The 16,746-nt window shown below is 38.4% G+C and overlaps 1 protein-coding gene across 1 annotated transcript; it reads left to right on the top strand.

The window, feature by feature from the left end:
- Window positions 1-742: 742 nt before the first annotated feature.
- scly (selenocysteine lyase) lies at window positions 743-16,563 on the top strand. The gene is made up of 13 exons (XM_051705989.1): window positions 743-1,002; window positions 1,830-1,963; window positions 2,058-2,167; window positions 2,253-2,353; window positions 2,482-2,665; window positions 3,660-3,787; window positions 4,866-5,027; window positions 5,114-5,220; window positions 5,344-5,380; window positions 10,667-10,750; window positions 10,874-10,976; window positions 11,563-11,638; window positions 14,951-16,563. Exons 2-13 carry the CDS (start codon window positions 1,833-1,835, stop codon window positions 15,102-15,104), a joined length of 1,377 nt encoding a protein of 458 aa, XP_051561949.1. The 5' UTR covers window positions 743-1,002; window positions 1,830-1,832; the 3' UTR covers window positions 15,105-16,563.
- The last annotated feature ends 183 nt before the right edge of the window (window positions 16,564-16,746 follow it).

Below are 16,746 nucleotides of genomic sequence, written 5' to 3'. Positions count from 1 at the left end.
TTGAAATAGAAGTGAATGGGGCCCATTTTTGGAAGGTTTAAAGGCTTATAAACACGTAAAGCTTATAATTTTATAAAAGCACTTACTTTAATTCTTCTGTTAAGACTTGTGAATTATTTGAGATGCAAAGTGGTTTATATCATAATTTTTACAGTCATTTTAGGGTTTGTTGACATTACAGCTTCATGGCAATGAAGTTGTAAAATTAGATATAACTTTACACAGAAAAGGTTGGTAAGTGATTTTGTCACACTAAAATCATGTTAACACGCATATTGTTTTCATCTTGTGGCTATAGTTTTGAAATGAGTATTTTAACATTTACGGATTGACCACATTCACTTCCATTGTAAGTGCCTCACTGGAACCCAGATTTTTTTTTTTTTTTTAAAGGAAAGGAGGGGCAAGACAAAATGTATTTTTGTGGTAATCAACATTCTGCCACAAATGCTGTCAATTGAGCTTAACTTGTATTGAACCCGGAATATTCCTTTTAGCTATCAATAGCCTACTGGGGCCACTCCATTTATAAAACTGCTGTTGAGGTGATGTTTTTAAAAAACAGCATTTTTCAATAATAATAATACAAATAAATACATAAATAAAAACACTGAGCACAAATGTCATGAACCAGGATGAGGGCTTAGCTCATGAATATTAATTTAGTACCGTGACCTTCGGCTACTGGCCTAAATGATTGGCTGGAAGAAAATTGGGCGATAGTCATGTAGCGAATGAAGAAACAGTAGTATCTTGAAGACTTGTCTTATGAATATAGCTTATGATACGTGATTGGAAGCTTCATGAACGTTAGCAAATACCACCATGACCTAATTAATATGTATGACCAAAAACTTCGCCATAGTAGAGAGAGCTCGGTGGCTGTCTGTTAGAGGAGGGATTAAACTATGTGCGTTTCCTGATTCAAAGTCAAGTGTGTTGCATCATCACTTTTAAGTGTAACTGTGAATCATTGACAAGACACGCCAAAGAGCAAGAGAGGTCAGTAAACTAATTAAGCACAATTACAAAGGTTTATTAGCCTAGTCGTTATCTTCCTGGTGGCATTTCTTGTAAAACGACTGTATAGAGGATTTAAGGGATTTTAGCTATCAGGCTAAGCTAGTCGCGTTGACAGCACTTACAGTAATGTGTCTCCACCTGAACTGAATCACACGTATAATACTGTGTTTAATGAATCGGTTTTTCTATCACATACTATGTGACATATAGCAGCATTATGCTGCATTTATTTATTTATTAAGATTGCTTATTTTACCATGTACACCGAATGTCTGTCAACCTCTTTGTTGACATTGGCTTGACTAAAGTCTAAAACACATTTACCTGCTATACATATGGATGATTCTCACGAAACCTGTCAGGAAAATGTCCTGGTCATAAATTATATTTTGCATTAATGAAGCCTACATTTAGACCATAAGGGTTTTTATTTATTTATTTATTTATTTATTTATTGTGACTCATCACTTTAACACAGTCATCTTTTTTTTTTAATTTTTTTAAAAAAAATTTTTTTTATACGTATTAACTTTACGTTAGCGAAAATTAAAGGCAGTACCAGTCACTACTGTGATTTATAAATAATTTACAATTGAAAATTATATCATAATGACCATCTTTTTTTCGTATAGTGGCATCATTATTTGTTTTATTTTTAAGTAAAATAGGACCAGGAATCATCCATGTGCCTGATTACACAACCTATAGCTCACTGCTCATATATTCTTTTTATTTATATTAGGGATCATAGCCAAGTGCATGCCTTTTATCATTATGTATTTTTGTTACCTACCAATATAATCCAGATAATGGCTGAAAAGGATGGTACTCCTGTAATTCTGGATCATAATTTATGGGGCAGATTTACAAACTATGCCGGGACTGACTTGGATCATCATGTTGTTTTGGACCACCATGCTATGGTTGATGGACCAGACAGGTAATGAATAGGCCATATCAGTTCTAGACTCATTTGCATTCGATCTGCCATATACTTCAGAATGTGGTTTGTAAAACAACCTCATCTGATACAGAATATATATGGACTACAATGCCACAACGCCAGTGGATCCAGAGGTGGTCAGAGCTGTCACTGATGCTCTAACTGATGCGTGGGGAAATCCCAGCAGTAATTACCTGCCAGGTATGTGACTCTCACACACATACAGCAGCAGACCTCATAATACGTCTTCGGAACTTACTGTAATATTGTTTCTCACTGATTCTAGGTCTGAAAGCCAAAGACATTATTTACCATTCTAGAGACACCATTGCTAGGATGGTTGGTGGAAAAGCAGCAGACATTATATTTACATCAGGAGGAACTGAGGTGGGGACTTATTTGCAGTTGGCCAAAGCAACGCATACATTTCAAGCAGAAATTCAGCATACTATATACAGACTGAATACTATTTCGCTTTTTTTTTTTTTTTAATTATCTTTTTTTTGGTCCTTCAGGCCAATAATTTGGTGCTTCACACAGCTGTGGAGCATTTCAAGAAGAGCAGGACTTCTCCAGAGGCAGGCACAGACAGCCAGAAGTTGAATGGAAGGGGCGCCCTCCCCCATATTATCATCTCCAATGTGGAGCATGACTCCATCAAAGTCACAGTTGAACACATGTTGAAAGAGGGCAAAGCAGGTTAGCAGGACTGAACTTTCCTTTCAAAACTGTAAACGGAGACACTATCCGCGATTCCACTATCGGGCCAAATGTGGGCATGCTAGTGCGTGCCAGTTGCATTCCCACTGTCACTTCCGGGGCTTCATCGTGCCTCCTCAGGCTTTCTCAGGGCCAGCGGCAAATGGCCATCGGCCTGCCAATTACCCTTGGGCCAAACAAGGCCAACCGGGGATTGAGGTTGGTTCAATGTCAAAGGCGTAGTTTTGCCGAACTTCCCAGGTTGTATCCAGCGCACAACGGTACATATTCTGAAAAAAAAAAAAATGCGGGCACAGTACAAATCCGTTAAAACACCCAATAGACAAAGCGGCGCCCAAAGAAATTACTTTCCATGGTTTGCTGAAATTTCATAGACGGTGTGCTGGGACATCGTCCCGCTGATATGGAGAGGCCACTCGGGACACCATGGCAGTTACAGTCGGTGAGTTGTCAATGCTAACTTATCTTGCTGTTTACATTTGATATAAACTTGATATTCTAGGTAACTAGATAACATGATACCTCAGCTTGAGCTTCTCTCTTGCTTTTGAAATAGGCGGGGTCTGTGACGTTGGCACCGCAGCGGCATATTAAGGGCGGGTTTTTGGCCAACGCTGCAGAGTTATTGGCCCGATTGTGGAAAAGCAGATTGATTTTGGTCTTGCGGCTCGAGGTCCGAGGCTATTGGCCCTGGCTGGCCAGTTGATTGCCCTGGCTCACACTGGTCCGATAGTGGAAAAGCGGGTATTGTTCTACCCTTGTTTGCCTTGATAAAGGAGGAATGTATTCATCTCTGTGTTGTCCATAATGAGGAAAATTGCATAATTACATATTGTGCCACATTTAATTTTTGCCGGAATGAAAACAAGGCTGTGAAGGATAGAAGAACAGTCCATCTTAAAATACCATCTTAGAAAACATCCAGTGTGCTTTGATTGCACCTGATTTTGAACTGATTGGATTCTCGTTGTAGATGTCACATTTGTGCCCGTTTCCAAGGTGACGGCACAGGTGGAGGTTGAGGATGTGATTGCAGCAATTCATCCCACCACCTGCTTGGTGTCAATCATGCTGGCCAACAATGAGACGGGCATCATTATGGTGAGCATGTTGCCATGACAACAGACTAAGTGATAGTAAAGGATAGTTAACTCAAATTGTAAAATTCTGTCATCATGTACTCACCCCCATGTTTTTCCAAACCTCTGTGACTTTCTTTCTTCTGTAAAACACAAAATGACATGTTTGGCATCAGTCACCATTCACTTACATTATAAACAATATACATAGAAAGTGAATGGTGACTGAAGCTAACATTCTGCCTAACATCTCCTTTTTTCTACAGATAAAAGGAAGTCATATGAGCTCGGAACAGCATGAGGGCGAGTAAATGATGACAGAATTATTATTGTTGTGTTAACTATTTAAGTACATTGTAACAAAGCTTTATTAACAACTTAAAGGGATAGTTTACCCAAAAATGTTCTAATCATTTACTTCCTTTCATGCCATCCCAGATGAGTATGACTTTTCTTTCTTCTGCTGAAAACAAACAAAGATTTTTAGAATAATATAAGTCCTTTCAATGCAATTGAAAAATGGTTGCCAGACCTTTGAAGCTCCATAAGTCATATAAAAGCAGCATAATAGTAATCCATAGGACTCCCAGTTGTTTAATATATGTCCTCTGAAGTGATGCAATCACTATGGGTGAGAAACAGATCAATATTTTACTTTCTTTTTATTTATTTTTTTTACTATAAATCCACACTGTCACTTTCCCTTTGAGAATGTGAAAGTGAAAGTGGAGATTTATGGTAAAAAAAGGACTTAAATATTGATCTGTTTCTCACCTTACTTGTATCATATTTCTTCTGAAGACATATAATTAACCACTGGAGTCATATAGATGACTTTTATGCTGCCTTTATGTGATTTTTGGAGTTTGAAAAGTCTGGTCACCATTCACTTGCATTGTATGGACCCACAGAGCTGAGATATTCTTCTAAAAGTCTTTGTGAGTGTTCTGCAGAAGAAAGTCATCCACATCTTGGATGGCATGAGGGTGATTAAATGATGAGAGAATTTTCATTTTTGGGTGAACTATCCCTTTTTAGTTTGTTCTACAATTATTTTGCATGAACACCCAAGGTAACAGATCAGACATTCCTCTCAACAGCCAATTAAGGATATTTGTCAGAGGGTGAAGGAAGTAAACAAACAGAGGTCTTCGTCAGCTCCCAGAATTCTCCTGCATACTGATGCGGCCCAGGCTATTGGAAAAATTAGAGTGGATGCACATGAGCTGGGAGTAGACTATCTTACCATCGTAGGGCACAAGGCAAGTAACAAGAGTGCTTTTGATATATCATCTCACTCCAAGCATTGGAATTTAGAGATCACAGTCCTGTTGATGGTGTGTTCCAGTTTTATGGCCCTCGAATCGGTGCTTTATTTGTGAACAGTCCCGGAACTACAACCCCAGTGTACCCTCTGCTTTTTGGTGGAGGACAAGAGCGCAACTTCAGACCAGGGTTTGATACAGTGTTATTGTGTGGTGTTTCATATATGGGTGCTAAATTATTTAACAGAATTAACACAAACGGTTTGTTACTGACTCTGAAATTAATACTGTTTGTTATCTCTTTATTTCTCAGAACTGAGAACACCGCAATGATTGCTGGTCTGGGAAAGGTAAAACCCACCATATTACTGTTACTATCAATAATCACAAGTGTCTTTTTTTTTTCTTCATTATACCGTTTTATATATATATATACACATACAGGTGCATCTCAATAAATTAGAATGTCGTGGAAAAGTTCATTTATTTCAGTAATTCAACTCAAATTGTGAAACTTGTGTATTAAATAAATTCAGTGCACACAGACTGAAGTAGTTTAAGTCTTTGGTTCTTTTAATTGTGATGATTTTGGCTCACATTTAACAAAAACCCACCAATTCACTATCTCAACAAATTAGAATACATCATAAGACCAATACAAAAAAAAACATTTTTAGTGAATTGTTGGCCTTCTGGAAAGTATGTTCATTTACTGTGTATGTACTCAATACTTGGTAGGGGCTCCTTTTGCTTTAATTACTGCCTCAATTCGGCGTGGCATGGAGGTGATCAGTTTGTGGCACTGCTGAGGTGGTATGGAAGCCCAGGTTTCTTTGACAGTGGCCTTCAGCTCATCTGCATTTTTTGGTCTCTTGTTTCTCATTTTCCTCTTGACAATACCCCATAGATTCTCTATGGGGTTCAGGTCTGGTGAGTTTCCTGGCCAGTCAAGCACACCAACACCATGGTCATTTAACCAACTTTTGGTGCTTTTGGCAGTGTGGGCAGGTGCCAAATCCTGCTGGAAAATGAAATCAGCATCTTTAAAAAGCTGGTCAGCAGAAGGAAGCATGAAGTGCTCCAAAATTTCTTGGTAAACGAGTGCAGTGACTTTGGTTTTCAAAAAACACAATGGACCAACACCAGCAGATGACATTGCACCCCAAATCATCACAGACTGTGGAAACTTAACACTGGACTTCAAGCAACTTGGGCTATGAGCTTCTCCATCCTTCCTCCAGACTCTAGGACCTTGGTTTCCAAATGAAATACAAAACTTGCTCTCATCTGAAAAGAGGACTTTGGAACACTGGGCAACAGTCCAGTTCTTCTTCTGCTTAGCCCAGGTAAGATGCCTCTGACGTTGTCTGTGGTTCAGGAGTGGCTTAACAAGAGGAATACGACAACTGTAGCCAAATTCCTTGACACGTCTGTGTGTGGTGGCTCTTGATGCCTTGACCCCAGCCTTGAATCGATTTTGCTTGACAATCCTCATAAGGCTGTGGTTCTCTCGGTTGGTTGTGCATCTTTTTCTTCCACACTTTTTCTTTCCACTCAACTTTCTGTTAACCTGCTTGGATACAGCACTCTGTGAACAGCCAGCTTCTTTAGCACTGAATGTTTGTGGCTTACCCTCCTTGTGAAGGGTGTCAATGATTGTCTTCTGGACAACTGTCAGATCAGCAGTCTTCCCCATGATTGTGTAGCCTAGTGAACCAAACTGAGAGACCATTTTGAAGGCTCAGGAAACCTTTGCAGGTGTTTTGTGTTGATTAGCTGATTGGCATATCACCATATTCTAATTTGTTGAGAGAGTGAATTGGTGGGTTTTTGTTAAATGTGAGCCAAAATCATCACAATTAAAAGAACCAAAGACTTAAACTACTTCAGTCTGTGTGCATTGAATTTATTTAATACACGAGTTTCACAATTTGAGTTGAATTACTGAAATAAATTTTTCCACGACATTCTAATTTATTGAGATGCACCTGTGTGTATGTGTATATATATATATATATATATATATATATATATATATATATATATATATATATATACTATTGTTTACAAGTCATTTAGGACATCTGCTTTGTGCATGACACAAGTAATTTTTCCAACAGTTGTTTACAAACAGATTGTTTATCACAATTCCAGTGGGTCAGAAGTTTACATACACCAAGTTAACTGTGCCTTTAAGCAGCTTGAAAAATTCCAGAAAATGATGTCAAGCCTTTTGGCAATTAGCCAATTAGCTTCTGATAGGCTAATTGGAGTCAATTGGAGGTGTACCTGTGGATGTATTTTAAGGCCTACCTTCAAACTCAGTGTCTCTTTGCTTGACATCATGGGAAAATTAAAAGAAATAAGCCAAGACCTCAGAAAAAAATATTTGGACCTCCCAAAAGTCTGGTTCATCCTTGGGAGCAATTTCCGAATGCCTGGGGCCTGATGTATAAACGTTGCAGTTTTCTACGCACATATCGGGATTTATAAAAAAAAATAAACTTAGCGTAAATATCTGCGCATTGTACGGACACTCGTGACTGTGCGTACGCACTCTTTTAGTGGTGTGTGTGAACTGGCAACTTTAGCTGGGCAAATAATGAACTGAACAGACTGATTATAAACTCTGATTTTCATTCAATTCACATTTAGAATAAAAAAAGTATACAGTTAAGCCCTTGAAACAGAAGTAATCGTTATCAGTCCAATAGCAGGCTATATTATTTTTATGTAACTAATTGAAAAGGCATTCAAATATAAGCTGTAAAAGGGAAATATTGGTTTGGGATGCGCTGCGTTTGGAGAATTTTCCCGTGTCATCATAGAGAAGGAACATACAGTAACTAAAAATGACAGTGAAGATTTCTTAGTTTGAGATATTTTCTGTTCTATTACAATCATGTACTGAGATAAGTACAGCATTTGAATAAAGATTATCTGTAATGCGATGTGCACTTGACTCTGACTGACGAGAAATGGCTCGGTAAAACGGACAGTAGCTATAAGACAGGCACTGCTGGCCACATTCAGTAGTTGAATGGACCATAGGAGAGACGTCTCATCAGAAACAGTATTGTACAGCTGCAAACAGGTACAGCAATGCATATAAAATGCGTATCAAATGTGCTGCCTGCTCCACTTCATCCCGACCCTCATCAAAATGAAACCCCCATTCTAGTCTGATAAAAACATTATGAAAAGTACATTTGCCATTCAACTGTTTTTTTTTTTTAAATATAAAATACCAGTAAAATATCAAATCTTAGTAATCCAATGATATCAGACAATGCTGCACAAAGAATTGTAATAATTTTCGTTTTTTTTCCAGTACTAAATATTTAATTTCTCAATAAAAACACCCTTAAAATGATTTAAAAGATTTTCTGAGAAGCAAAATTGCCTTGGTTAGATTTATGTCTGCAAAGATAAAAACATTTTGCCAAGGGATAGGCCCTATTCAAGATATATTCTTTGAAAACAAGTTCATATCTTAATAAATAATGTTTCTTCATGGTGCAGCATCTAACCTTTGGGCACATGTGACATTTCTTTTATAATACAGTTTCTCGTACTGTTAAACGCAGTAATCACGTGTCTGGATGGTGAAATACATATGGTAATTGTATGCAGGTAAGGATTTGCATAGTAAAAACAGGCGTTGTACACTCCATATATGGTAATTTTGGGGAGGAGACTGGTGGGGAATGAATCACATGCATGTACGCACAATCTTCCGCTAGCTGGGATTTATTAAGGGAACTATGTGCAGGTTCTGGAGTAAGTTGGGTTTTATAAATCTGAATTTTTTTGTGTGTACGCAAAATCTGACTTTTGTGCTTACGCACACTTTTAGGGAGAAATCTAAGTAGAGTTTAATACATAAGGCCCCTGAATTTACCACGTTCATCTGTACAAACAATAGTACGCAAGCATAAAAACCATGGGACAATGCAGCCATCATACTGCTCAGGAAGGAGACGCATTCTGTCTCCTAGAGATGAATGTAGTTTGGTGTGAAAAGTGTAAATCAATCCCAGAACAACAGCAAAGGACCTTGTGAAGATGCTGTAGGAAGCAGGTAGACAAGTATCTATATCCACAGTAAAAACGAGTCCTATATCGACATATCCTGAAAGGCTGCTCAGCAAGGAAGAAGCCACTGCTCCAAAACCACCATAAAAAGCCAGTCTTCAGTTTGCAAGTGCACATGGGGACAAAGATCTTACTTTTTGGAGAAATTTCCTCTGGTCTGATGAAACAAAAATTTTACTGTTTGGCCATGATGACCACCATTATGTTTGGAGGAAAAAGGGTGAGGCTTGCAAGCCGAAGAACACCATCTCAACCATGAAGCATGGGGATGACAGCATCATTTTGTGGGGGTGCTTTGCTGCAGGAGGGACTGGTGCACTTCACAAAATAGATGGCATCATGAGGAAGGAAAATTATGTGGATATATTGAAGCAATATCTCAAGACATCTAAAGTTAAAGCTCAGTTGCAAATGGGTCTTCCAAATGGACAATGACCCCAAGAATACCTCCAAAGCTGTGGCAAAATGGTTTAAGGACTACAAAGTCAAGGTATTGGAGTGGCCATCACAAAGCCCTGACCTCAATCTCATATAAAATGTGTGGGCAGAACTGAAAAAGCATGTGCGAGCAAAGAGGCCTGACTCAGTTACACCAGTTCTGTCTGGAGGAATGGGCCAAAATTCCAGCAACTTATTGTGAGAAGCTTGTGGAAGGCTACCAAAAAAAAATTTGACCCAAGTTAAACAATTTAAAGGCAATGCTGCCAAATACTAACAAAGTGTAGGTAAACCTCTGACCCGCTGGGAATGTGATAAAATAAATAAAAGCTGAGATAAATCATTCTCTCAACTATTATTCTGACATTTCACAATCTTAAAATATAGTGATCCAAACTGACCTAAGACAGGGAATGTTTTCTATGATTAAATGTCAGGAATTGTGAAAAACTGTAAAGGTGTATGTAAACTTCTGACTTCGACTGTGTATATATTTTGACACTACCGGTCAAAAGTTTTGAAACACTTAACTGAAATGTTTCTCACAATCTTAAAAATCTTTTGATCTTAAGGCGTATGCTTAAATGTTTGAAATTAGTTTTGTAGACAAAAATATAATTGTGCCACCAAATTAATTTATTTCATTATAAAACTACAATTTAATACAAATAAAAAAAAAATTTTTTTGGAAGATGACTTGGACCAAATAATAAAGAAAAGCAGCCAGTAAGTGCCCAGTATATAGATGGGAACTCCTTCAATACTGTTTAAAAATCATCCCAGGGTGATACCTCAAGAAGTTGGTTGAGAAAATGTCAAGAGTACATGTCTGCAAATTCTAGGCAAAGGGTGAATACTTTGAAGATGCTAAAATATAACACAATTTTGATTTATTTTGGATTTTGTTTAGTCACAACATAATTCCCATAGTTCCATTTATGTTATTACATAGTTTTGATGACTTTACTATTATTCTAAAATGTGAAAAAAAAAAATATATATATATATATATTTTTTTTTTTTTTTTTTTTTTTTCAAAAGTTGACTGAGTTTATGTATGTAAAATAGACTTGAATTACTTTGCATTGTTTTCTTTTGTTAAGGCTGCAGAGTTGGTAAGCTTAAATCTAGCAGAGTATGAAGCCCATTTCCTGGACATCAGATGCTATCTAGAGCAGAAGCTGCTTGTAAGTCCTTTTTGTGGTTTACTTTAATATTGCTGACAGGTCTTTTTTTTTTTTTAAACATCTGTTTAATCTCTTTTTTTTGTGTGTTATATTTCTAACATTCTTTATTTTCATTATTTTCAGGCTGTCTTTGGAAAAGATAAGATTAATTTAAACAGCCATTTCCCTGGCTCAGACATTTTGCCCAACACATGCAATGTCTCCATTTTGGGAAGAGGACTTCAGGGTGAGTTGGAGGACGCTGTCCTAGTTTTGTTCTTTGTCTTTTACAGTACTTGAAGGCTGATTTTATGCCCGGCTATCCGTAGATACACAATTTCACATTATGCATACTGCCCTGCAAAGGGAAAACACATTTATTACACATTTTGTCAAAACTGAGTTGTGACTGAAATCGGGTCTCTTTGACTACAGTATGATCTGTCCTGTGACATACTGGTTTGGTTCTACAATGCTAAGATTCAGAGAAAATTTTTAAAACCGGATGAGGCTGTTTTAAAATCCATATTTAGCTGGAAAATAAAAAAACTGAAATCATTTATTCTCAGTTTCAGTGTTGGCATTTTGCATTTTGACTTTGAAGGGCAGAATAATGCTATATAGATTCATTACAGACACATTGTGTTACATTCAAGCTGTATTAATTGAAATGCAACTCTGGTGTCTCCATGTCCTCTAAAGATTAGTAAAGTTTTTTTTTTTTTACATTTCACACATGTTGGTCAGAAGTAGGTCAGGTCTTGACCCTGTAGATTTGTAAAACACAAGAGCTCCTTTGAATAATTCAGACTCTCCCCCACCCTCCGCCGTAGGACGAAGAGTGCTGTCCACCTGCAGGAGATTGTTGGCTAGTGTGGGTGCTGCCTGCCACTCAGACAGAGGAGATCAGTAAGTCATCTGTACTTACAATTGAAAGGGTTAAATTAAGATGTACTTTGGGGTCAATATCTTTTTGATTGTAATGGATGTGTGAATTTTTGCCAGGGTCCTGGCAAATCCTGGCCCCACGAACCCCTCAAATAATCAATTGACTGGAATTTTTGTTTTTTTTTGGGGGGGGGGGGGTTGTGGTGTGGGGAGTATTCTATTCATTGCCTGATTTTTTTAGAAATCACGTGATGTAACCAGCATTTCAAATCATAAAATTAAACACTTCTCTTTATCTTATGTTACCAAGCTAAACCAAATAACCTTGTAAGAGTATACCTCGCTTGTAAGCTTGTGGGTGATATTTCATAGTTGGTGAGTTTTGAGGATAGTTAAATTCTGCCATGCAAAGGCTGTCCCATTTTGGAGTGACTACAGCGCGGCTATATTTTGCACACCAATAGTCTGATTGAAACATAGAAATTTACAACAAACTGCACTTCAAGTGTTGCTGCAGTGGCATGGGGCGTAACTCCGGTGCGAATGCCCTTTTTCGTGCGGGCGACCCGTGTTCGGATCCGCCTTTTGTCCCACACATTTTTCCATCCTGTTTCCTGTCTGCAATCTTTTTTGTAATTTATTTATTTTTTTAATCCCCTTTTCTCCCAATTTGGAATGCCCGATTCCCACTACTTAGTAGGTCCTTGTGGTGGTGCGGTTACCTCAATCCGGGTGGCGGAGGACAAGTCTCAGTTGCCTCCGTGGCAGTTCAATCCGTGCATTTTATCACGTGGCTCATTGTGCATGACACCGTGGAGACTCCACATGTGGAGGCTCATGCTACTCTCCGCGATCCACGCACAACTTACCATGTGCCTCATTGAGAGCGAGAACCACTAATCACGACCACGAGGAGGTTACCCCATGTGACTCTACCCTCCCTAGCAACCGGGCCAATTTGGTTGCTCAGGAGACCTGGGTGGAGTCACTCAGCTCACCCTGGATTCGAACTCGCGAGTCGCGACTCCAGGGGTGGTAGTCAGTGTCAGTACTCGCTGAGCTACCCAGGCCCCCTCCTGTCTGCAGTCTTAAGATTTCCTTTAATACTATTTATATAAATAAAAATAAATTTAAATGTAGATTATATTCTCACAGTGATTTGGTTACGGTGAAGGTCAGGGAGTTGAAGATAAGAGGTGAGGTTTTTCTATCACACATGTTCCTCATTCAGGGTGAGAGGAGTGATTGCTTTATCCTGCAGCTCCGCATCGGTCGTGCGTACATTGTATTGCTCATTTTGCGAAAGTCTCGCAAGACTAACCTGTTAATTTAACATGGTTTTACTATAGTAATATTGTAGTAACCATGTTTTTGGTGTAAAGTTTAGATGCAGTTAACAATGGTGTTACTACAGTAGTATGTTATATGTGTTAATGTGTGTTTATTTGGAATAAGACAAATAATGTTAAAGTAAAACCAAAATGCTAAATATAACAGTATGCCACATTTCAGTTTAAAATGTTGCTGACCAATATTATTATTATTATTATTGTAAATTTTCCTCAAGAAACTTAAGATCTTCTCAAAGCAATGCGACAAAGAAAATAAAACATAAGTATTTTTTTTAAACTAATAAACACGAAGAAAATAGTGTAAATATCAAATAAATATCACTTCTTGCAAAATAAATAAATAAATATGACCGAATTAATGCAGAGTTCATCTTTTTGCTTTCATAATATTCTTTTGCGTGCTTCATTTTGAGGTGATAAAACAGATTGCTTGTATTACGAGTGATCGTCGTGCGACACAGTTTGCAGATTACATTTTTCTGCTTTGTGCCGGCTTTTGGAACCCACACCACTGATGTCGCACATGTTTTAATAACAAGCTCCTCTTCATTTTCTTGACCTGTTTGGGAGTTGTCCTGTTCTGTGGAGATTTCTTTCTTCATTTGGGGTTTTCCTTGGTCAAAAATGATTGAGTAGCTCGAGTAACCCGGCTCTGAGCTTCACTGTCTCTGGAGCACAAATATCGGAAAGCCTGCTGGACTCGCACGCACTTCGGAGCTCCAGAGTCAGTGAGCGCCAGAGTCACTTGAAACATTCACGTGTCAGATGAGAAGAATATTTTTTGCGCTTTTGAAGCGCCAAACGCGAGATGAAGGTCATTGGGTAGAATGTTCTGTGCCGGAAAACCCCTGTCCATTTTTCTTCAATTCTCTCAGTCTGACGCGAAGCCCTGCGCACTGATAGATAAGCCCACGCTGCACACATGGATATTTACATATCGCGATATACACGTTATAGCAAATCTCTATCGATTGACACTTTATATAGTCGCCACAATACATATCGTCATATAGCCCAGCCCTAACTAAAACCATGGTTTACTTTTGAAAGTGAGTGGTGGTGGTGTAGTGGACTAAAGCACTGAACTGATAAGCAGAAGGTTGTTGGTTCAAGCCCCACAGCCACCACCATTGTGTCCTTGAGCAAGGCACTTAATTCCAGGTTGCTCCAGGGGGACTGTCCCTGTAATCAGGGCACTGTAAGTCGCTTTGGATAAAAGCGTCTGCCAAATGCATAAATGTAAATGAAAGGGAAGGTTAGGGGTAGGGTTTGGTATAGGGTGTCTGTGGGACTCTAAATAAACAAGCTGCAGTGATGCCCCTATACTTACTGTATGTTAGTATTTAAATTGGTGTCTGACACTATTTGCACCTGGGTTGAAATCAAATTGACCACTATTTGCTTCAGAGTTGGGGTGCAAATAAATATGTGCACTATTTGCCATAGGGTGTAAATAGCATCTACTACCTTTAAAAATTTGCCTTGAAGGCCTTTCTCCGTCATTATGTACTAATAAATAGGAGAGCTGCTTGGAGGATTGTTGTGTTTCTGAACACTAGTCGCTTGTGCTGATGCTCTTAAAAATGCTCAAGCCACGTCCACACTAATATGTTTTCATTTGAAAGTGCACTGATTTTGCTACGTTTACGACCACCAAAAAATGGAGCATTTCGATAATGCTCTCCATCATTGCATGCTTTGAAAACAATGATGTTAGGAAACTGAAAATGTCCAAGTATTTAAGTACTTTAAATTATGACTGTATTTATGGGATCCACTACAACAAGGCAACCCATGGGTCCAAGGGGGGCAAGAGTTGTCACTAAGTATGCTATTTTTGCTGACAATTTGCGACAATTTATTGCATCGCTGTTAGTGGGAAGAGGCCCTTATATGTTCATTCTTTTCAGATGAAAATGTTTTATCTTTAGTATAATAGTTTTTGAGAAATTAAGATTGTCATGTTCTGTTAATTCCTCAGAGCTTCCCATATTCTTCTGAGCAGTGGAATTCCATATGATGTGGCTACCAATGCTCTGAGGATCAGTGTGGGTAGAAGTACCTCGCGTGAAGATGTGGACATTGTAGTGAAGGATCTGAGAGACACTGTAGAGCAACTGGAGAGAACGAACTAGTGCCATTTGTTCCATGTTCCTTGGGGCACCCCTGTGGCAAGGATGTTGCACAGACCTATTGGTATTGAATTCTAATTGGAACTGAGCTTGGCTGAACTAAGTATTTGCACACAAAGTACATTTTTGGTAAGATAGAGTGTCATGAGTATAGGCCAAGGATGCAATCTACTCACCTTTCAGTAAATTTCTTTTGAGTCCAAATTATGTCATTTACAGGTTGTGTTAACCAGCGAGTTTACGTCCAAACCAAAACATTGACTGACAAAATGTAAACGATGTGCGTCTCTTTGACAGATAAAAAAAAAAAAAAAGCAAGAAAGCCATTTAAACCTAGCACGTTAGTTTACATGGCTTCACTCTCTCTCTCCCTCTGTAAGAGAGCAAGACTTTGCAACACTTAAGTAGCTAACGTGCTACAACTTACTCTGTCAGAGTGATGGTGATGGATAATGAGTAGTTGTAGCACAACCGCTACATATGTGATTTGTGCAGACCTGAGGAGGTTTTTGATTTTGGGCATCCCAAGAGATATAAGTCCATATAAATGCCAATCTTATACGAAAATATTGCCAGAGTTTTTGCTTTTGCCTGGTTTTTCGTGTGGTAGATGTGTACACCCCACGAGATGTCCTTTCTTGAAGCTAATTCCCAAATTGTGACATTTTATACATTTTAATCATTTAAAGGACACTTTAAGCTTATACTTAAAAAATCTAAATGAAACAGACCCCCAAAACACCTTTTTCGTGAGTTTGCATCCCAGTGTTGGCTGTATGTTTCAGGGTTATTTTCCAACCACATGGATCTAAAAGCTCTTTCCTTTACAGCAGAGTATCATATTTAATGTAAATCAGATTAGATGTACCATGATCAATGGAGCTGCAGGATATTTAAAAGATCGATGTAAATAGTTTTAAGAAACTTTAACAGCTTGCATATGACTACTGGCATAGCCATGATAATTTCAGGTCACAGTTCTCCTTCAACATGGTTTTTGTAAGGTATTTGGGGTCAGTTTACCCCTCTTGATTTTATATTAAAAACACTGTGATATATTGTATATGTTCCTGTAATCATAGACATGTGGTTGCACTTGTATGGCCTCAGATGCACTAGATAATTCGGGAGATGATGCAAACAAATTTCATCACATACTTGAAAGATGTATAATACAGTAAGAGAGATTTACAGATTGTATTGATTGTGTTGTAGATGTACATACCCTATGTTTCATGGAGAGAAAGAGCCCTCACGTGTACATTGTAATTTGGAGGCTGCATTTACAATGGGATATGATGTAGTGTGCACGTACAGAATGAGGCAGAGATGTCTGTTACCAGTACAACAAAGCTGCAACAGCATTATTAAATGAGCTAAATGGTCTCTGTTTTTACATCCCATTGCTGAGCTGATAACATCCCCTGGCACTGAATCATTAAAGTTTATATGCTCTACCAAACTGCCCCAGTCTAATCCCTTGTTCTCTTTCCAGACACACTTTTGGCCATTCAGACAGAAATAAATATTTAACATGAAAATGAGGCTCACTGTAATCTCTAATCTCATGGCGCATGCATGCACACCAGTCACACATGTTTTAGTAGGTCTTCAGAGGTCAGAACTCTCATTACTCGGGTGTCTA

The sequence above is a fragment of the Myxocyprinus asiaticus genome, chromosome 9, assembly GCF_019703515.2.
Source record: "Myxocyprinus asiaticus isolate MX2 ecotype Aquarium Trade chromosome 9, UBuf_Myxa_2, whole genome shotgun sequence".
Classification (NCBI taxonomy): domain Eukaryota; kingdom Metazoa; phylum Chordata; class Actinopteri; order Cypriniformes; family Catostomidae; genus Myxocyprinus; species Myxocyprinus asiaticus.
This window is presented reverse-complemented; position numbering and strand designations above follow the sequence as displayed.

Bases quoted from the DNA above. Each gene is read 5' to 3' on its own strand.
- scly (XM_051705989.1), top strand. From the start codon at position 1,833: ATGGCTGAAAAGGATGGTACTCCTGTAATTCTGGATCATAATTTATGG. The intron at 1,964-2,057 runs GTAATGAATAGG...CATCTGATACAG, and splicing joins ATGGTTGATGGACCAGACAG to AATATATATGGACTACAATG. The intron at 10,977-11,562 runs GTGAGTTGGAGG...CCTCCGCCGTAG, and splicing joins TTTGGGAAGAGGACTTCAGG to GACGAAGAGTGCTGTCCACC.